This window comes from Eumetopias jubatus, unplaced genomic scaffold (assembly GCF_037043125.1).
Source record: "Eumetopias jubatus isolate StellerSeaLion01/CBP00866 unplaced genomic scaffold, mEumJub1_p1.0 scaffold_1, whole genome shotgun sequence".
Classification (NCBI taxonomy): domain Eukaryota; kingdom Metazoa; phylum Chordata; class Mammalia; order Carnivora; family Otariidae; genus Eumetopias; species Eumetopias jubatus.
In genome coordinates this window covers 208,742,849-208,764,426 of record NW_028274807.1, presented here as the reverse complement: position 1 = coordinate 208,764,426, position 21,578 = coordinate 208,742,849, and the positions used below count along the sequence as shown (strand labels likewise).

The window sequence follows — 21,578 nt, the reverse complement described above, 5'->3', positions numbered from 1 at the left end:
CGCCTAGAGGTGGCGCGCGGCGCCCGCTTAAGAGGGCGGGAAGGGCGGTGCTGGCGCCCGCGGTGATTGGCAGGCAGGCGTGTGGCGGGGCTGATGCAGATTTTCCGAGAGGTGATTGGCTGGGTTGGTCGCGGGGCGGGAGGAGAGGAATATTTAGCTGGGGATTCGCGGCAGAGGAGCGGAAGTCGGCTGCCGGCGTGCTTGAACCGTGTGTGGAGAGAGAGGAGGAGCGTTTGTCGCCCTGGCGTCTGTCAGCAGGTGAGCGTAGCCGGCACCTTCTCTAAGGGGCTCCGGGCTCCTCTGGCCCGGCGGCGGGGGAGTCCGTTGTGAACGTTGGTCACACTCCTGAGGGGAGACGGAGCGGCGCTCACGCGGCGCGCTAGGTCCGGGGCCCCGGGAGTCGGGCCTGGTTCGAATCCGGCTCTCGCCTCCTCGAGGGCCGCTGGGAGGTTTCAGGTGGACAGGGGAGTTGGAGTCCGGCCTCTGCCACTCAGCTCCCGGGGCCTCGGCTCCCCGCCCCGTGAACGGGGCCGTTGGAAACTCGTGGACTTGACTCGTGGCTGCATAATACAACTAGGAACTTCTCTGCACCCCCTCGCCAGGGTCGGACCGCCGTCGTGCCCTGCCTGGGAGACTCCAGGCACCTCTTGGAGCTACCCTCAGCTTCCACCCGCGACCAGTGGAAAATTAACGCGAGCCACATTTCTCGCTTTACATTTTTCTAGTAAGCACGTTAAAAAAAAAAAAGTAAAAAACAAAAAACCAGGTGAAATTAATGTTATCTTTAACCCAGTGTAGCCAAGATCTTATTTCAACATGCGATGGGTATAAAAAATACAAAGGAGATATATCTTCCATTCTTTTACTAAGTACCAAGGCTTCGAAATCCCGTGCGTTTTACCGTTGCAGCTGCATTTTCATCGGAAAGAGTCGGTCTGGCTTTAGGTTTCATAAAATTGAGAGTTGAAAAGGTAGGTTCACGTGCCCACGCCGTCTGTTCCCAACATACTTACAAGTTTTCCGGGAGCTCGACTGCATGTCGGGTTTTCAGTGTAAACGTTAATCAATTAGAATTGAGTGATGGGGAAAATTCTGTGCTGCAGCGGCACGAACTGTGTGCAGGTGTTCGTGAGCCCCCGTGGCAAGTGGCTGCTGTATTCCTGGACAGTGTAGGTGTGAAACAAACTGGATCAGCCACACTTAAATATGAGTGGTTTTCTATTCTCGGGATAAGAATACTGTGTTGGGGAATCTACATGCTTTGTTTCCTACTACCCCCTTCCCCCAACCCCAGCTTTCAGTTCGGCCAAACTCTTTTGGTTCCTTAGAAATCTGACCTGGCATTTCCAGTGCAGAACCTCCACCTGGAACCTCTTCTTCCCTGCTCTTGGCATGGCTGACACCTTCTTGTCATTTAGTTCTACCTGTTCAAATGTGCTTTTCTCAGAGAAGCCATTGCAAGGGTCCCCTGGCCACTGTTCAGACTCATAGAGTGTAGGCCTGAACAGCACCAATTTAAGCCACTAGCATTTCTTAGCCAGCCACCTCTGTGGTGTTGGTACAGTTGTAAGGCCTCATGATGCTAGGCATTTTATTTTTTCTTTTTGTATATCTGCATTTCACATTAAGTTAAAAAAAAGTTTTGTGGTTAAAAATATTGACAGCTGTTTTTCCTTTGAGATAATTTGGCTGCAAGAAAATCCCCATTTATGATCAGCTATGATTTCTTGGCAGACATTGGGTATACTTGCGAATTTTTGTGACAAAAAATCAAATTTTCAAATTATTTCCAAATGTAATTCAAATGTTTATATGAATACTAAGTTTAATGATGAATGAAGTTGCCATGATTGTTGTTTTCTAGATATTTAATTAAATACTTATACATTCCAGCTTCGTAGTTTTCTTTTTGCATTGTGGAACTTTCCCCCCACCCCCCAACCTTTTCGTACCCTCTGAGAAGCTCATCAGCCACAAGCATTATGTCTTTGGTGCTAATGAGGAAAATGGCTCTTGGGCGCCTGGACGGCTCAGTCGTTAAGCGACTGCCTTTGGCTCAGGTCCTGATCCCAGAGTCCTGGGATCGAGTCCCACATCGGGCTCCCTGTTCAGCAGGAAGCCTGCTTCTCCCTCTCCCACTCCCCCTGCTTGTGTTCCCTCTCTCGTTGCGTCGCTCTCTGTCAAATAAATAAATAAATAAATAAATAAATAAATAAATAAAATCTTTAAAGAAAAAAGCAAATGGCTATCTATGATGAATACTCCATACAGCTGGCTGAATAATCTTGAATTGTAAACCAGATTATGTCATTTACGCTGCTTAAAACCTTCAAAGGCTTATCATACTTAGAATGAAACCTAAGATCTTTACTGTGGCTTAGGAGGCCCTGCACGGTGACCTCAGCTGACCTCTCAGGCCTCATCTACCAGTCTTCCTCTTGTCACCACTCTCCAGCCTTGCTGGCTTTATTTACTGTCTTTCAACACACCAAGCTTATTCCTGCTGCGGGGCTTTGCACTTGCTGTTCCCTCTGCCTGAAATGTGCTGTCTTTAGACAATTGCATGGCTGTCTCATTGTCATCATTTATGGTTCAACTCAAATGTCCCCTCAAAGAAGCCTTCCCAGGCCACCCTAGTTTAAAGCAGCCCTTCCTTAATCATATTACCCTGTTTTATTACCTTAGTAGCATTCAGATCCAGTACTTAAATTGGTTTTAGACTGTGCTTATCTCTCATCATCCCTGAGTAGATTGACAGCTGATTGAAGGTAGAGATCTCTGCTGCCTCACATTGACCTCTGAGTGTATTTAAAACAATAAATTCGTATAGGGGAGCCTGGGTGGCTCAGTGGTTAAGCGTCTGCCTTCGGCTCAGGTCATGATCCCAGGGTCCAGAGATCGAGCACTGCATCGGGCTCCCTGCTCAGTGGGAAACCTGCTTCTCCCTCTCCCACCCCCCCTGCTTGTGTTCCCTCTCTCCTGCCTCTCTCTCTCTGTGTCAAATAAATAAATAAAATCTTAAAAAAAATTCATGTAAAGGGCTTAATACCTGGTATGTGAAAAGCACTCTATAACATCAGCTGTTAGTAGTATATAGTAATAAGTATTCTTCCTACGTAATATTTCAGGTGCACACACATTTGGAAAGGTAGAAGAAATGCTACAGCAAAACAAATTTTTACCCATTACCCTGCTTAAGGAATCAAACATTAGAGATTCTGTTGAAAGGTCTTCTGTACCCCTGTCTCAAACCTAGTCCTTTCCCCTTTTCCTCAGATGTAACTACAACCCTAGATTTGGTGTTTGTTTTTCTGTGCATGTTTGTACATGTTTATTATATACATGTGTCTTTAAACAATATATAGTATATATCATGTTCTACAATTTTATATAAACGAAATCTGTGCAAAAAAGTTACCATTCTAGGCATGAGACTGCTGTCTTTAGAAAGGCCTGTTTGCAAGGTTGGCCCTTGACTGGCTTCTAAGAACTTGGATTTCAGGAAGGTTCCTGTCATCCCGTAAATAAGAGTGCCTCATGGTGCCTAAACTGTACAAATGTGATTTATGTTGAATACCTCCTTTCCTTCTGGGTTCTGGAATTTTGGTACTTGACCAGCGCCCAATAAATACTCTGGGCATTGAGTCTCTAAGTTTCCCTGGTGGGCAACAGTTCACACGTGTTGTTACAACCTTCCTGTAGGAACTAAGTGCATCCCATGTGACTTCACTAGGTGAGGATTCTTGAAATCTTGTGTCTGGTTTCCTCTAGACTTCACACCCTGTGCCTTTTCCCTTGGCTGATTTTGCTTTGTACCCTTTCACTATAAGAAACCATAGCTGTGTGTAGGCTATATGCTAAATCCTGTGAGTCTTCCTAATGAATCAACTGAACCTGGGATGATCTTGGGGACTGCTGACACACTAGCATACTGATATATACTTACAGGTTGAGACGAGCAAGGCACCTATGACCCAAAATTTAAGGAGGTGTTCACTCTCGGGGTCACCCAAGTGTCCAACCTGTACCTGTACAACCCTGAGGGTGAGTGCCTCCTAATATTTTCACTCTATACACTCTGCTTGCTTCACTCTAGTCCCAGCCATTACCTTGTGAAACTTTCTTTTTTTGTCCAATGTGATGCTTTTGCAGTGTATCTACATTTACATGTATGTAACTCTAATTCATTTATTTCTACTGCTGTAACCGTGCTGTCTGATGTGGTAGCCATCAACCACATATGGCTATTTGGATTTCAGTTAATCAAAATTAAATAAAAAGTTCAATTCTCTACTCACTCTTAGTCACATTTTGTGCATTTAATAGGCACCTGTGACTGGTGGCTACCACATTAGACAGTATGGGTAGAGAACACTTCATGGTCACAGAAAGTTTTCTTGGACAGTATCTACTTATCCATTTATCTCTTGCTCGATATTTAGGTTGTTTCTCATTTTCTACTCTTACTAACAGTGCTTCAGTGGTCACTGTTTTGTGTAGGAGTTTCCCTAGGATACACATCTAAGAGTTGAAATGCTGGGTTATGGGAATATCCACCTTACTGGATACTGCCAGTTTGCTCTTCAAAGTGATGGTTGCAGTTCTTACTCCCACCAGTAGTGTTGCTATTGCTCAGTGTCCTTATCAACACTTGGTACTGTCAGATTTTTACATTTTTGTTTTTCTGATGGGTGTACATGAGTGGTTTCAGTTAGCGTTTTTCTGATTACTAGTGAGGTTAAGCTGTTTGTATCTATTTATTGACCATTTGTCTTCTGTTAATTGCCTTTTGATATCTTTGCCCATTTTCCTGCTGCATTGTCTTCATCTTGATTAGTGCAGAAGTTCTTCTTACATCTGATACTTGCCTTTTCATTTGCTTGGTGTCTTTTGATGTTCAGGATTTATTATTATTATGTTAATGTCATCAGAGTAATCAATCTACTTAAAGTTTGTGTTTTTTGTGCTTTGCTTAAGAAATCGTACCCTGAGGTCGATAAGATATCCTACTGTGTTTTCTTTTTCTTTTTTCTTTTTTAAGGATTTATTTATTCTAGAAAAAGAGAGAGTATAAGCAGGAGGGGCAGAGGGAGAGGGAAAGAGAGAATCTCAGGCAGACTCCCTGCTGAGCACAGAGCCCAACGTGGGGCTGGAGCCCATGACTCTAAAGATCATGACCTGAGCCGAAACTAAAGGTCAGGCGCTCAACCAGCTGCGCCACCCAGGTGCCCCATCCTGCTGTGTTTTCTTCTGGAAGTTTTACTTTTTACACTTAGCCTTTAAAAAATCTACTTGGAATTTGTTTTTGTTTATGATGTGAAGTAGGACTGTGATTTAGTTTTTTCCAGACAGAAACCAGTTGTCGCAGTTTCTTTTACTGAGTAGTTAAGTAGTTTTCAAAATGTGATCCCCTGTGGATCCAGGAGATAAACTATTTTCATAATAATAATTCTAAAGTGTTACTTGCATTTCTCATCTAGACTGTGTTGTGTGCCCTACTGTTACAAAAGCAATGGTTGGGTAAAACCGGTGCTCAGCAGGAGTCCATGCAGTGTCCCCAAACCGTAGTAGTAGTTGTCCTTGTATTCCTCACTGTTGCTACACATTCAGTGTTAAAACAATTCCATTTAAGAGTGTCCGTGAAGAAGCAGTGAAAAGTAGTAATCTGTGTTAAAAATTAGCCCCGTGAGCAAGTCTTTCTAGTATTCTGTGTGGTGAAATGGGAAGTTTGCATAGAGCACTTCTATTGCATGCTGAAGAGTGATGGTAGTTGAGGTAATGCACTCATACAGTTAAGTTGAAGTGGAACTGGTGACTTTTTTCATGGAACACCATTTTTACTTGAAAGAATGAGACTGCAGTGATTTAGCTAGGATATTTGGCAGATGTTTTCTCAGAACGAATGAAGTGAGCTGGTCACTTCTGTAGCTAATGATAAAATATGAGCTTTCAAGCAAAATAGTCTTTGGGAAAACTTCTATTCACCATGAACCTGACCACGTCTCAATATTTAAAGATTTTTCTGATGAGATCAGTGGTGATACTAACAAAGAAGATTTTAAAAATATTGTATAGCGAAATGTAGTAATTCAGTAGATCAGTATTTTCCAATAGACCAATGGGTTTCAGTGTAAGTGTGAAAAGTTCATTGATACAGTTTCATATTCCTCATTATAACTAACTTGAACATACTACTTTTTGAGTTTTGGTATAAGTAACAAAGTAGAATATCCCCAATTAGCTAAAAAGGAAATAGTATTCCTCCCTCTTCCAATTATATATCTGTGTGAGGCTGGATTTTCTTCATGTACTTCAATCAAGAGAGCGTATTGCAACAGATTGATTTCAGAAGCCTGTGTGAGAATCCAGGTTTCTTCTGTTAAGCCAGACAATTGGAGCTTTACAAAATATAAAACAAAGCCATTCTTTTCACTGCTTTTTTTTTTTTAATTAAAAAAAATTTGGGGCGCCTAGGGTGGCTCAGTTCTCAGTTAAGCGTCCGCCTTTGATTCAGGTCATGATCCCGGAGTCCTGGGATCCTAGGCCCACATCGGGCTCCCTGCTTGGTGGGAAGCCTGCTTCTCCCTCTCCCATTCCCCCTGCTTGTGTTCCTGCTCTTGCTATCTCTCTCTGTCAAATAAATAAATAAAATCTTTAAAAAAATTAATTAAGGGCGCCTGGGTGGCTCAGTTGGTTAAGCCACTGCCTTCGGCTCAGGTCATGATCCTGGAGTCCCGGGATCGAGTCCCGCATCGGGCTCCCTGCTCAGCAGGGAGTCTGCTTCTCCCTCTGACCCTCTTCCCTCTCGTGCTCTCTCTCTCTCATTCTGTCTCAAATAAATAAATAAAATCTTTAAAAAAAATAAATAAAAAATTAAAAATTAAACAAATTTTTTTACGAGAAAGAGCATGTACACATGTGAAGGGTGGGGGAAGGGACAGAGGGAGAGGGAGAGGGAGAGAATCCCAAGTGACTGTGCAGAGCATGAGCCCAAGCCCGTCACAGGACTCAATCCCATGACCCTGAGACCACAACCTGAGCTGAAATCAAGAGTCAGACACCAGCTGAACCACACAGGCGCCCCTCACTACTTTGTTTTTAAAAACATATAGTTATTCCCACAAAATAGATTATGTTAACATCTAATGGATTTATTAGCTAATTTAAATATTTAAAAATTGTCAGTTTTAATTTCTTATTTAGTAAATGTACACAGATCTACTCCTTATCCCTTTATTTTTTTAAAAGATTTTATTTGACAGAGAGCAAGAGAGCACAAGCAGGGGGAGCAGTAGAAGGAGAGGGAGAAGCAGGCTCCCCGCTAATCAGAGAGCCCCATGTGGGGCTTGATCCCAGGACCCTGGGATCATGACCTGAGCCAAAGGCAGATGTTTAACCATCTGAGCCACCCAGGTGCCCCATCCCTATCCCTTTAAACAACAGCTTTTTAGGGTCCTCAGTAATTTTATTTTTAAAGATTTTATTTATTTATTAGAGAGAGAGCGGAGCAGGGGTAGGGAAAGAGGGAGAAGAAGCAGACTCCCCACTGAATGGGGAGCCCGATGTGGGGCTCGATCCCAGGACTGTGGGATCGTGATCTGAGCCAAAGGCAGACACTTAACAGACTGAGCCACCCAGGTGCCCCTCATTAATGTTTTTTTAAAGAGTTAATTTTTTTCCTTTTTCCTTTTCCTTTTTATTTTATTTTTTAAAGAGCAGTTTCAAGTTCACAGGAAAATTGAGAGTGAAGTAGAGATTTTGCCCCACCTTCCCTCATGCATAGCCTCTCCCACCATTAACATCCCTCACCAGAGTGGTACATTTGTTATAGTTGATGAACCTACACTGACACATCATTATCACCCAAAGTCTGTAGTTTACATTAGGGTTCACTCTTAGTGTTGTACATTCTGTGGATTTGGACAAATGTATGACACATGGCCATGATTATAGTCTGTTTTTCCTGTCCCCCAAATCTTCTGTGGTCCACCTAGTCACCCCAAATGCCGCTCATTAATTTTTAAGAGAGTAAAAGGGATCCCAAGACCAAAACCCTTGAGAGCCTCTCGCTGAATCCATCCTTTCCCTAGTGATTTGTAACCTCTGTCTAGAGCAAGTTTCCATCCAGTCACAGGTCTCTTCCATGAGCCTGTTTATCTCTTCCTGTGCCCACAGCACATTGTCTTAAATATTACCACATTAGAACCAGTCTTTGTAAGGCTAGTTCTAAAACCTTGTTCTTTATTCTTTCAGAGGTATCGGTTATTCTTGGTTTTTGTTATTCCACAGAAAGTAGGATACACAAATACTTCTTCCTATTATAAAAGTAATATGTGGAGGGGGGAGTCTGGGTGGCTTAGTCAGTTAAGCATCTGACTCTTGATTTTAGCTCAGGTCATGATCTCAGGGTTGTGAAATCAAGCCCTGCATTAGGCTCCATGCTCAGCACGAAGTCTGTTTAAGATTCTCTCTCTCTCTCTCTCTGCCCCCCTCCCATTCTCTTTCTTAAAAAATAAATAAGTAAAAATAAAGTAATATGTTTAAAGAAATAATTTTTTAAATAGAGAATTGCAAGAAAGTAAAAATTACCCCCTGTTAATATTCTGATATATAGCTCTAAATTCTGATATTATATGTGTGTATATATACACATGTAATGTTAACCTCAAAAATTAAACTGTAAGTTTTACCAGCAAAAATGGATTTATTTGGGAATAAGAGAATTGCATTTTGGGACTTGCAAGCTGCGACAAAACCATAACCATAGGCAACTCTAGATAACAAAGGAGAGGTATGCTCTTTTATAGAGAAAGGGAAATTGGGACTGCTGTTACAAACCAAAAGTCCTCTGGAGTGAACTGGGAGTTCAAAACGTAGTGGCTTTTCTTTCTTTCCTTTTTTTTTTTTTTGTAGTGGCTTTTTATTGGCTGAGTCATCTGTGTCTCGAGGGCTGCGCTATTGCGGGGGCGGGGGGGTGTTGTGGAGAGGGGGGAGAAAATCTTCCTCCTTCTGGGGTAGTAAAGTAGTGTCCACTTGGGAGGTACATCTCTTCCTGTTGGGTCTGCAAAGGACTTGTAGTGGTGGGGCGTGAGGGCTCCCCCTTCTGGCCTCTTGACTCCATTTTAGTGAGGTTTCCCTTTATTGCTTTTCGCAACATACACACACGCATGCGTTCATATGCACACAGTTTCATGTCACTATACACACACTTTTTGCATATATATGTCATTTAAAAAAGGGTCATTCTTTACCTTGTATTTTATGTCTGACTTTTTACACAGTCTTATTATGAATATATTTCAATGTCAGTTAATGTTCTTCTGCATCGTTTTTAATGGCTACATGCATTCTGTTTGCATGATTTATGTAATGATTTTCTATGCTGAAATTTTATTGTGTTTCACTCTCAGAAGCCTGACCACAGTGAACCTTCTTGCTGCTAAGTCTTCATGTGCATGTGTGATTCCTTAGGAATTATTCCCAGGAGAGGACCGGTTGGGTTACTGTGAGGGCTTCAATTGTGAGAGGGTGGGATCACTTAGATGGAGGTGGAGGGCTGTGGGAGACAGTGGGCAGGGTAGCTAGGAAAGAGTAGCAGTTGCAAGGGCTTTGGTAGGAGACTCCTGATGAAGTGAACATGATGTAAATGGGGGAGGGAAAAGCCACCAGGGGCCTGTCATCACTGCTGGTTTCTGTGACTGATGTTTGAAGGGGTAAGAGAAGAGTAGAATAAGCCAGTGGGTGTTGTGGGGATGGAGGACTAGCCTCAGCCTGGCTCCCCCAGGCCTTTCCAGGAGTTTGTGGGGGAGAGGAGGTTTTCTCAAGGACAGAGTCCTCCAGTGCCTTTAGTCTTTTGGGGGTCTAAAGAGAATCTTCTGTTGCTCTGCATTAAGGCCTTCCCACTCTGGACAGCCTTAATACTGGCTACATGGGGACTGTTGGGGTGTGGCATGGTTAGTGGGCACATCTCTTCTGGTGTGGGGAGCCAGATAGTCAGCCTCCTTTATTGTGTGCCACGTGGGATGGGTGGGCAGTGATGAGGAGTGGACAATTGCAGCTGAGTGTGGACATCCCTAGAAGCAGCCCCTGGGATCAGAAGACCAAGATGGAGGCCTGGTCCAGGTTAGAGACTGTGTGGACGTTCTCTAACCTTCCTGGGCTTCTGCTTCTGCAGCTGTAAAATGGGGCTAACATCTGCCTCATCGTGTCATTGAAAGGATTAAGTTGGGGCATGGAAAGGCTCTACAGGATGCAGACCCTTTCAACCACCTAGTAATCTTGTTGAGTAAGTCAGTTAGTCGCTCTAACTTCAGTTTCCTCATTTGAAAAATGGGGATAATAATACATACCTTGTGATAATTAAATGAGATGAAACATAGGAAAGAACTTTGAAGTGATAAATCTCAACATAAGTGTTACTGTTTGTGGGCACGTGCAAATGGTTGCCTCAGGTATGTACGGGTGCCACTAGCAACCACCTGAGTGTCATAGGCATCCGGCACAACAGATTTAGATTGGGCTAGCAGAGAAGGATGTGTGCAGTGCTGGGGAGAGTAAAGGACACAGAGGTGAAAGAGCTGGTCGTGTTGTAGAATCTCATGCTGGGATTTGATTTCAAAATCAGAGCATGAAGTTAAAATCATATATGGTTAAATTTAATTATCCTTTAAAGTCCCCATACTTGCTCACAGAGTGTCTCTCCTTTAGTCCAGAGAATCAGCTCCTCTTCCAGCATAGGAACAGGTTGCCTTTTCTTCGGTTGGGTACCAGCTAAAATATTGAACTTAGGTTTCAGGACCATGCTAAATTAAACCCTAGCCCAATTGCACAGTGAGGGGCACATGGGAGCTGAGAGCAGTGGAGGAAGTGGTAGATTCATAATTCCCATCATTCGTAACTCTTTTGTCAGGCTCACTCGGGTCTTATGCTCATTTCAGCTTTCCATCCTTTAACAAATATTTATTGATCACTTACTGTGTGTCTCATGCTGTGCTAGACACTGGGGAACGGTAGTGAAAAAAACCCAGACCATTCTACATTACATTCTAGTTGGGGAGGTAGACAATAAGCCAAAAATGTCTTGGTTTGCTAGCTAGGAATGCTATGGGAGACAAACAAAGCAAGATGTGTGGGTTAGGGGGTTCTGGAGTGGCTAATTGCAATTTAAATGGAGTGTCCTGGGAAACTGATTTTCATAAGCCCTGCAGGAGAATAAATGAATGCTATGGAATGGCCAGTGCAAAGGCTCTGAGGCAGGTGCTGCCTGCATGTTTGTGTACAGTGAAGAACCCCAGTGTGGCTAGTGGAGGGAGGGAGGAGAGCCATGGGGATGAGATCTGATGTTGTAGAGTGTTACAGGTCATTGCAGGCTGTTGGGCTGACCTTGGCCTTTTGTCTGGGCAAGAGAGGAGTATATTGGAGAATTTTGAGCAGAGGAGGGACAAGATGCTTACCAAGATCATTCCAGTTTCAGTGTTGAGAAAAGCCTGAAGGACGGACAAGGGAATGAGTTAAGGGACTGTTGCAGTGATCTTGGTGAGACCTTGGCTTGAACCAAGGTGGTAAGAACTAGTTTGCTGTGGATAATTTGAAGTTAGAACTACCATTGCATTTACTGTCAGATTGGGTCAGGGTTGGACAAGGACATAAGTACAAGGTAATCTTCAAGGGTTTTATTCTTTTTTTTTTTTTTTTTAAGAATTTATTTATTTATTTGACAGAGAGCACAAGCAGGGGGAGCTGCAGGGAGAGGGAGAGGCAGACTCCCTGCTGAGCAGGGAGCCTGATGCGGGACCCGAACCCAGGACCCCGGGATCATGACCTGAGCCAAAGGCAGACGCTTAACCATCTGAGCCACCCAGGCGCCCCTGAGGGTTTTATTCTTAAGTCTCCGGATAGACTTGCTATTAATTGAGGTGGGGGAGCTTATGGGAGGAGCTAGGGGGACAGGTTTGGACAGGTTAAGTTTGAAGTCCTACCAGACACTCGGGGAAATGTGGAATGGGTAGTTAGATGTGTATGAATTTGGAGCTCCGAGAGTAAAAGTTCGGGCTGGAGCTCTGTTTGGGAGTCATCAGTTTATAGTTATATAAAGCCATGCTACAAGGCTGAGATCTCCCAGGGAATGAGTATAGGTAGCTGGGCTCGCCAATGTTAAGAAGTGGGGAGATGAGAAGGAACCAGCTGCAGAGACTGGGAAGGAGTGGCTGGAGAGGTGGGAAGATAATTAGGGGAATATGGCATCCTGGATGCAGATGTTGAAGGCAGAGAGGCGTGGAGAGAGATGCTCACACTGTTTGAGTAGTCATTCCTTTCTCTCTGAGCACTGGCAGCTATATTTGAGAATGTGAAATACACAGGATGCAATTCCACCTTATCATGTTTGAAAATGCAACACAGCAGGGGCGCCTGGGTGGCTTAGTTGGTTAATCAGGTAAGCTTCTGCCTTCGGCTCAGGTCATGATCTCTGGGGGCCTGGGATTGAGCCTCGAGCCCTGCAATCAGGCTCCCTGCTTAGTGGGGAGTCTGCTTCTCCCTCTCCCCTCTCTGCCCCTCCTCGTGTGTATGCACTCTTTTTCAAATAAATAAAATCTTAAAAAAAAATGCATCATTCCAGCCACATGTGGGAGTCTAGGAATGGCTGTTGGAAGGAGACAGGCACAGCATACAGTTCCTGTGCTCTGCTCTAAATACAGCTTGGAGGGCTTCTCTGAGACTCGACATGACAGTGGCCTGGCCCAGGGAGACTTGGGCATGCATCTAGGCACTGTAAGCTAGTTTGCTCATCTGTAAAATGGAGATCTGATAACCTCCACCCTAGAACATTTATGAGGATTCAAAGAGAAACTGCACCTGAAGTGTTCAGCCAGGCCCAGGAACTTATAAAGTTCTCTGTTAATGTTAATGATGCTGTGACTCACCAGGCCTCTGCCGTGGGTTCGAAATGCTGCAGTGCAGGTTCTTCACTGTGTCAGCCTAATGGGGATACTTCGAGCAGATCCACTCACCCCTTTCTTACCCCGCAGTGAGTCACACCACTCTTGTCATTCCAAGAAATCTTAATTTCTTTATTGTTTTTTTTTTTGACTCAACAATTTTTTTTTAACTTTTTGTTTTTTTCTGAAACGTTCTTGTTATGAGCCTTTTGTTTTGTTCTCGTTAAATGCACTCGACCCAAAATTGGTTTGGCATATCGAAAAGGAGACCAAGGAGAGATTGGGGTGGGGAGGGATGGGAGAGAGGGGAGGAGGCCCGAATGGACACAGAGAAATCGAGGGTGAAAGAAGAGGAACACAGAGACAGTGAGAAAGACACAGGGAAAGAGGTGGAGACAGAGAAAGGAAGGCAAGGGAAACCAAAAAAAAACAAAACCCCCCCACCCAAAAAAAACAACCCAGAGAAAAATATTAGATTTAAAAGCAAATGAATTCAGGAGCCCAAGGAAGGGAGTAGGAGAGGAAACCAAGACCCTTCCTTCTCTATACCGTCCCAGCTGGGTTGGGGTGTCAAGGCACCAGGTCTGGTTGGGGTAAGGGGACACCTGGGCTCTTGGGGGTGGCTTTGCACTAGGCTGAAGTGGTGTCCAACCCCACCAGGGGGCCCTGCCATGCAGATCTGAGGCCTGGGAATCCACCTTGGTGATTTTGGCTGGAATGGGACCATAGGGACCCACCCCACCCTCTCTCCCCTTGATTGTCAGTGTCTGGAGAGAAGGAGGGCTGCTCAGGGGCGAGGAAGCAGACTCCTCATATACCTCCAGTCCCCCAGGGAGCTCTCCTGCCAAGCCTACTTTCCTAGCCCTCTTGCTGGTGTCAGAGGCAGCCTCTGGCTCTAGCTGGACTGATGCCGGCCCAGCTCCATCATCCCTCCTCTCTTGCCAGCTCTTCACAGACCTCTGGCTGCCCCTGCCTACGGTGGAGTTCCTGGCCTAGTGATGCCAAGGCAGGCCACGGAGCTGTCGGGGCAAAATTGTCCCTGTCCTTATTTCTCTTCCCATCCAGGCTTACCCAGGGTCTTCAGCTGAGTTAAGCCTTCCTACCCGAAAAATCTAGCAATGGAACCCAACCCTGCCTTCTCCCCACACCTGTCTCCCTGCATGGGACAAACCACCATCTTTGGTCTGACCCCTTCTCCCCTAACTGATGGGGACAAGCCAGCCCCAGCTCCCCAGGAGAAGGGAGGGGCTTTCTAGCAGCAAAAAGGGTTCCTCCAGCCACCTACCTGTTCCTTTCCCCCCAGTTCCTCCCTAGAGCCTCCCTCCTTAACCCAAAGAAGTTTATGGCAGCAGCAGGCTGAGACCCAAAGATGTTTGAAAACTCATGGCACTTGTGAGAAAAGAGGGAGGGGCAAAAGAGACAAGAAGGGGTCAGAGTAGAGGTGGAGGGCCACCCCTGGGAGAATGGCAATGACAGGGCTGGGCTACTGTGGCAATGGGACTACCCTACTCAAAGGGTTGGGGGGGCGGGGTGGGAAGGCCAGGGTGAACAGCTGGAGAAGAGGGCACTGGAAGAGGTACTCAGGAGACATCCCCAGCCCAGAGCTTCCGGAGTCTAAGGTTTGGGGTAGAGCGCCTGGTATAAGGGTGTCCTGACTGCAGGCCCTGATACCTGGCTTTGCCTCCCCTGCAGGAGGGTGTAGGGTAGGGAAGATGATCTCTCACCTTTGCAGCCCCCCTCCCCCCAAGAGAGAAGACAACTTCATCACTCCCAGCCTCCCTTTCACGCCCACCACCTGCTGCCTTCACTTTTCTTCCCCCATCACCCGCTCTAGGTGGGAAGTCAGTCCCTTCCTCCTCAGCCCAGAGTCCCAGAAGCAATATACAAGAAGCAGGAACTCAAAGGGACAGCGCAGCCATCTTGGCAAAAGCATCTTTGGGTGTGAGGGTGCCTCCCCTGGGCCCGTGGGGAGGGGAGGGGAGGGGGAGACAGGCCCCAGTCCTGGGGCAGGCAGTGAGGTACACGCCCCAGGAGGGCTGACTGATGCCAGGGAACAGGCGGAGCAGGGAAAGAGGCGACAGAAACGGTGCCGGGAAGGAAACAGGTTCTTTGTTTCGCTGTTGCTTCTAGATTTTGTTTTCTGTCTCTGGATTGTAAAAAGCTGCTCTGGCGGCCCGCCCACCCCGGCTGGGGATGCACACATACACGGAGAAGTCCTGGCTGCCAGGGCCCGGTGGCGCCACTCTGCTCCGGAGAAAGCCCCGGGCTGGCTGGGCCACAGGCTCCCGGTGGCTTCAAGTGATGAGATTTTCTTTTTTTTTTTTTCTTTTTTTTTTTCTTTTCCATTTTGTTGAAATATTTACAGCAATGGGGGAGGAGGAGGAGAGAGGAAGGGGTAAGATGGCCCCCTAGGGAAAGATCCAAGCCCAGGACCCACTCCCCAGGGAGATCCAGACCCAAAATCTGCTCCCCAGATAGCCTAGCCCACAGGACTGGGAACTGCCCAAATATGGCCACCCCTGTGGGCTGGGGGCCCTGCGGGGAGTTGTGCTTCATCAGGAGTCACCCCAAGGGAGGGGGTCACTGGGTGCACTTGAGGAGACTGATGGGCAGGCTTGCTGGGGAGGCAAGGACAAAGAGCAGAGGGAAGGAGCTTCAGAGAAAGTTCCACCTTTAAACCAGCAGCCACAATTGCCCATTCCACTTGCCCTGGGGCTTTCTCTCGGGCCAGAGGCCCCAGTCTCTAGGAGCAGGGAAATGTAGTGCAGGAGGAACCTGTCTGTCTGTCTGCTCCCACTGCTCCTTCCTGGTGCAGCATTTCTGGCTGCAGAGAGGAGTAGCTGACAGGTTCCTTCCAGCGGGGCCCGGGAAAACCAAAGCCCTCATTTCCCTCCAGGGGGGCAGGAAGGTAGGGGAGGGGGGAAGTCAAGAGTGGGTTGCACCCATCCAATTTCTCCTTCCTTACTCCCTTGGGGACCTCTTGGCTCCTCCTTACCGCACTTCCCCCAGATCGAGCTGGTGCGCATGGCTGGTAGGAAACCCTGTCTGTGAACCCTGCACCACAGGCCCCCACGGCAGAGCTCCTGAGGGGCCTAGAGGGCCCACGGCTGAAGGGCACCTGGAGAGAGTGGCCCACCAGCCACTGCCTCCATGAGTCTCCCTCTCCCATCAGAGCCCCACCCAGGGTTCCCTTCCTGTCCTGGGCCACCAGCCCCTGGTCCATGAGGTCCCTCAGAGACTGGTGACCAGCTGCATCTGCCCATCCCCATCGGGCCCTGGCCCCTCGAGGCCCGGGGCTGCCAGGTAGCCCTCATGGCTGGGCCGCCGCACCTGGTAGTAGCCCTGCAGGGGGTTCCGGGCCACCAGGGCCGGTGGGCGCGAGGTGTAGTAGATTTCAGGGGGGCCGGGGGGTGCAGGCGGGGGTGGGGGCAGGGCCTCACTGGGCCCCTCGGGGCTGCTGTCCGGGTAGGAGGGCGAGTCCCGCAGGTTGGCCCCGCTGGCGTAGAGTGAGTCCCGGCCTGGAGGGGAGGATAGGGGCCGGCTGGTGGCCCCATCCTCCGCAGTGCAGCTCTCCGACTCATCCAGATCGCTCTGGTACAGCACCGACTGGGCCCGGGGCAGCAGCAGCGGCTCCTCCAGGGCCTTGTAGAGAAGTTCGATCTCTGCCCGGTCAGCGCCCCCGGGCCCGCCTGCTTCTTCCTCGCCACCACCCCCTGGCACAGGTGGCACGGGGGGTTCAGGTGGTGGGGGGCCCTTGGCCCCGCTGCTGCTGCCCCGCAGGTTGTTGTGTACCAGCTCTGAGATGATCATCTTCTCGAAGGCAGCAGCATCGGCCAGGTTCCGGCCTCGGGGTGGCTCAGAGGCCCCGTCCCCTGGCGGGAAATCCCCGCTTCGCAAGGAGTAACTGTTGTTGAAGTTGCCGTTGAGGGGCAGTGTGTCCATGCCGCAGGCTTCCCGGCCTCCCAGAGGGTGCTCTGCCAGCAAAAGGGGGCCAGCTCAGGAGGAGTGTGGGCAGTGACAGGTGTGGGCACATGGGAGAGGGGGTGCCTGCTTCCCCGGGGGCTGGGATCTCCTATTCCCATTCTTCCTCACTCGTAGTGGGGACACCAGCCCAGCAGCACGTTGGGGGAATGGGGGTGGGGACCAGCTCCCTCTAGGTCTCCTCCCAGCTGGAGGCTCAGAATCTCAGCAGTGTGAAGAGGCCCAGTGACCAGTTGCATTTCCTGTGCTCGGACCATCATCACCTTCATTGCCTACCTGAAGGCCAAACATAACCCCCTCCAACTGTATGTGTGTGGGGTCTGGGGGTGGGGTACCCGAATTCTCCTCCCTGAGTGAGGTTATCCCAGGAGGCCACTATCGCATTCCCCTCCCGGCCTCAGAAACGTTACCAGGCAAGTCACACTTACTGGGTTCCCGGTAGCTCCCTGTAGGTGCCAGCCAGGAGGGAAAAGAGATGAGGTGAGCATGTGCTTGGAAAGTCAAGTCCAAGCTCCAATTCAGGAAGCACTAGGATGCCCCAAGCAGCGACCCTCGGGATGCAGACCCCACCACACTCCCTGACCGGGACTGTCACCCTCTTCCCGTACCAGAGTGCTCTCACCTGGGGAGTTGAAGACAGGGGGTGAGGAGGGATTGAAGCCCACCGACTCAGCAATGAGGGTGTTGTAGGGGCTGGTGCCCCCACGGGGCTGCAGCACAGGGTTGGTCAGCAGGTGGTTCCCCATGGTACCTATCCAGAACATCAGAGGTCACAAGGTGGCCCAGAGCCACTGGTCCGGGAATCTTGAGGGATAGAGCCAAGGGCAAGGGACGCGGTCTCACCTCGGTTCAGGGTGGGGGTGCTATTGATGTCGCCTGCCATGAAGGAGGACTCCGTCTGTTTCCTCACGGTGTCGTTCCACATCCTCCGGATTCGGCTCTGGGGATACAGCCCGGATGTGAGCCCCCCACCCCCAGGATACCCACCCTCCAGGATCTTTCTGAGGCCACCCGCCTGCTGAGCACCACTAGGGACCTGGGCTAAGTGCTACCCTGCCTACTCAGCCCCGGGGAGCCCTGCCCGGATACCTGCGTCCCCGTGTAGTAGCGGGTGTTGCTCCGCATGGCTGAGGTCTTGAGTGAGCCATGAGCGCCCCCAGGTGGGGAGCGGATGCAGCAGTAGGAGTGACGCAGGCACTTGCTGTACTCCTTGTGCACCTGGGGGAGGAGGAGGACATGCAGCTGGCATTGGGTGCCCCTGCAAGCCTCAGAAGCCTTGTCTCCTGTTCCTGACAGCCAGCCAGCCAGCCAGCCAGCCAGCCAGGCGCTCCCCCTGCTCAGGCCATCCTCCTTTCTCTACATCCACTGAGTTTCTCATTCACTCTCTCAACAGATCTTTAATGAGCATCTGCTATGTTCCAGGCATAGTTCAGGCCCCAGGAACGACGGTACAGAACAAATCACTCACACAGCCCTACCTCCAAGAGCTAAATTTTGGTAGAGACATATGTAGATGCAAACAACAGCACACCGTGTAGGATGTCTGATGCTGCTGGGTGCTGTGCAGACCAATACGGCCAGGAAGGGGGTCAGGCAGTGCCGGTGGGTTGGGGGATGTGGTGGGGGTTTGTGAGTTCTAATAGCCCAGGGGAAGTCTCCCTGAAGAAATATCCCAGCAAAGATCTGAAGGAACTAGGACCGCAGGCCTTATGGATATCTGGGGAGGAACAGGAATAATTCCTGAGGAGGGTCCTGTCTAGGTGGTTTTTTTTTTAAGATTTTATCAGAGCGCATGTGCACAAGCAGGGAGAGCAGCAGGGAGAGGGAGAAGCAGGCCCCCCCACTGAGCAAGGAGCTGAAGCGGGACTCGATCCCAGGACCCCAGGATCATGACCTGAGCCCAAGGCAGACACTTAACAGACTGAGCCACCCAGGCGCCCCTGTCTAGGTGTTTGAGAGAAAGCAGAGGAGAGGATGGCTGGAGGGGAAGAAGGGAAGGGAGGCCTGGGCAGGAATGTGTGAGCCTGGGGGCTCCTGTAAGGATGTTGGAAAGGAAACTTTATCACCACGAAACTTACCAGTTTATCTTGTAAATATTGAAGTAGAAAACTTCCGTCTGGGTGGTACTCAGTCCTCTCCCTCCCACACACCTGATTCCTGCCCCCACATCATAGGTGGGTGGGTGGGCGGGGTTGGTCCTCTGTTACCACAACCCTACCCTGTGCTCTCCCAACTCCCCAAATCCATCCTCTCTTGCTCCCCCAGCTTGCCCTATCTTGCTCTGTTCCAGAACCCTCTTCACCCCTGTCTAAATCCTCACTGACCCCAAGCCTGTGCTCCCCTCACAGCAGACACAGGTCCCAGTACAGAAGGCAGACACTTGAACCCCTTCTCTGACCTCACCTTCTTTTGTAAAGCGCAGTGAAAGACAAAGATGAAGACCCCCTGGAAGGCGTTGAAAGTGGTGAAGAGATAGGCCATGACCACTGACTCCTTATTGATGAAAAGCAGGCCGAACGCCCAGGTGAGGCCCAGCAGGAAGAGCAGCGCGATGGCCCCCAGGGCCCAGGATCTGGGGAGGAGGAGGGGACAGGGATGTCAAAGTCCTTGCCAATGGAGAAACCTCCCCGCTCTGCTGTGTGTCCCTCTTCAGGTGGGTCTGGATGCTATCTGCAAAGACCCACCTGGGGTGAGTGGGCCTTTTGGGGTGGGGGGGAATTGCCTACACAGTGGTACTTTCACTCACCTGGGTTTGGGCTTTTACAAAGGTCAGTCATTTGCTTTCAGCCTTAGGCCATATTTCCAGACCCTGAAACTATCTTATGCTGCCAGTTTCTCTTTAAGTTGCCCTGAATTAGACTTACCTTTTCAACTTGGCCTCACCCTAATAAGTTATGTCCCCAAAAGCAGAGATTGGATGTGTTAATACCATGTTTTTTAATACTTGTTAAGTAGATACACAACAAGCACAATAAAATACTACGTTTGTCCTTAAAATCACATCTTGTGGTACTGAAGGTGAGCACCCCACGTTTTGGGAAGCCCTGGGAGAGACCAGGCCTGGTACGGAGCTATGAGGGGCAAGGGGGGTGGGGAAGGGGTGCTCACTTAATGTTGTCCAGGCGACTGGAGTCGGGCTTGAGCACAGATGAGCTCCGGATCATCTTGTGCAGGGTCACCATGAGGAACACCAGGTTCACCTGGGGGTGGGAGGAGGGGAGGGGCTAGGCTGGGGGGGGTCCCTTGGGGTCCCCCCACCTCCCAGTGCAAACCCCTGCCCAAGTCTCAGCCTCAACGCCCCCTTCTTCAGGGCCTCCTCTGCTGATGTACCTGCCCTCAGGTGCCTGCTGACTGGTAACAGCGGTCTGTTAGTGTGGCTCCTGGTGGTGGGAGGGCAGAGCACACAGCCTGACACAAGGCAGGGGCTCAAATCACAGTTCCTGGACGGACGGGCCTTGGTGCTGGAGCTTTACAGACCCGCTCTGTTCTTGTCCTCTTAGTGGGCTGCTCAGTTTTGATGGTTTTCAAACCAGCCCTCTCAGGACTTGGGGAGAGTGGGGGCGGGGCTCAGGGGTCAAGACTAGCTTGCGTGAAGGAGACGTAGTACCGCCTTCCCACTTACCACGATAACAAAAGAGACCGGTCCAATGAAGCTCCAGATGAAGTAATTGTCCACTCGGAGCCAGCAGCTATAAAGGAAGCGGGGCTGGGGTAGACAGAGGCGGGAAAGCCCTTCCCTCCCATCCTAGCCCCCAGGGACTCTGCAGACTGTGGCCTTAGACCTGAGGAGCAGGAAGGCCACTGCCCTGAGGGTCCTGGCCCAAGGGATTCTGCTGAGCAGGGAGCCAGGCAGGAGACACCCCGGGGGATGAGAGGGGGGACACTCACGCCTTCTCGGTGCCATAGCTGCGGTAGTCGATGGCCGCCGCGATACCGACTACCAGGGCCGGGAAGCAGTAGCCGCCCACGTAGTAGTACTTGGTGCGTGAGTACTCGCTCTCAAACACTTCCACCAGCAGCAGGTAGAGGTGCACACCCTCCAGGCACAGCCAGGAGAAGGCGGCCAGGAAAAAGTAGTGCAGCAAGCCAGCAAAGATGGGGCAAGCGATCTGGGGGCGGCAGAGAGGGGCACCACAGGTGAGGAGGGGCTACCTGGGCCAGCGCTGCCTCCCCTCCCACCTGCCTCTGCCCCTAAACCCTGGCCCACCTCATACTGAGTCTTGTCTATCCCGACCAGGAAGAGCAGCTCGGCCAGAAAGAGGTTGATGCACAGGTTCTTGTGGATGGTGTTGCGGTCAGTCTGCAGCCCCCGCAAGAAGCAGAAGGTAGAGATGCAGATGGCCAGGCAGACGAGGGAGATCACGATGCCCACCCAGGTGATGACTGACAGCAGCAGCTCATTGATGCGGCCCTGGTACTGGGGGACAGGAGCAGGGGACTCACTCAGCACCTCTGGCCTTGTACGTGGCCAGGTTCATCCTGGGCTCAGCCAGGTGCTAGTGGCGGGCAAGGCCACAGGCCACGAACACCACTGGTGCTGCCCCCTAGCCAACTTGCTGGCCCCCACCCTTCTGTAGGTGGCACGCTCTTTCCTCATGCTCTGGGAGGCTTGTGGAGAGATGACAAAGGTGACGCCAACCTGCTTCTCCAGAGTGCCTTGGG

At 49.6% G+C, this 21,578-nt stretch overlaps 1 protein-coding gene and 1 long non-coding RNA gene across 4 annotated transcripts in view; one reads left to right on the top strand and one right to left on the bottom strand.

Annotated features, from left to right (window-relative positions):
• The first annotated feature begins 191 nt into the window (after nucleotides 1-191).
• LOC114197712 (uncharacterized) lies at nucleotides 192-21,475 on the top strand. The gene is made up of 3 exons (XR_003606938.2): nucleotides 192-258; nucleotides 19,334-19,440; nucleotides 21,154-21,475. It is a non-coding gene; the product is annotated as an uncharacterized LOC114197712 (long non-coding RNA).
• The window catches only part of ADGRL1 (adhesion G protein-coupled receptor L1), a 43,316-nt gene continuing 34,784 nt past the window's right edge, over nucleotides 13,047-21,578 (bottom strand). For 2 of the 3 annotated variants that reach the window (XM_088016834.1, XM_028088839.2), the window contains 10 exons: nucleotides 21,124-21,333; nucleotides 20,805-21,025; nucleotides 20,539-20,605; nucleotides 20,025-20,116; nucleotides 19,320-19,488; nucleotides 18,006-18,134; nucleotides 17,760-17,856; nucleotides 17,539-17,667; nucleotides 17,345-17,362; nucleotides 13,047-16,909 (listed from right to left, as the gene is read on the bottom strand). In XM_088016834.1, coding sequence (XP_087872960.1) covers nucleotides 16,167-16,909; nucleotides 17,345-17,362; nucleotides 17,539-17,667; nucleotides 17,760-17,856; nucleotides 18,006-18,134; nucleotides 19,320-19,488; nucleotides 20,025-20,116; nucleotides 20,539-20,605; nucleotides 20,805-21,025; nucleotides 21,124-21,333 — 1,875 coding nt within the window. In that variant the 3' untranslated portion in view covers nucleotides 13,047-16,166. The remainder of the gene's footprint in view (nucleotides 16,910-17,344; nucleotides 17,363-17,538; nucleotides 17,668-17,759; nucleotides 17,857-18,005; nucleotides 18,135-19,319; nucleotides 19,489-20,024; nucleotides 20,117-20,538; nucleotides 20,606-20,804; nucleotides 21,026-21,123; nucleotides 21,334-21,578) is intronic. The other variant, XM_088016835.1, reaches the window with a different exon arrangement.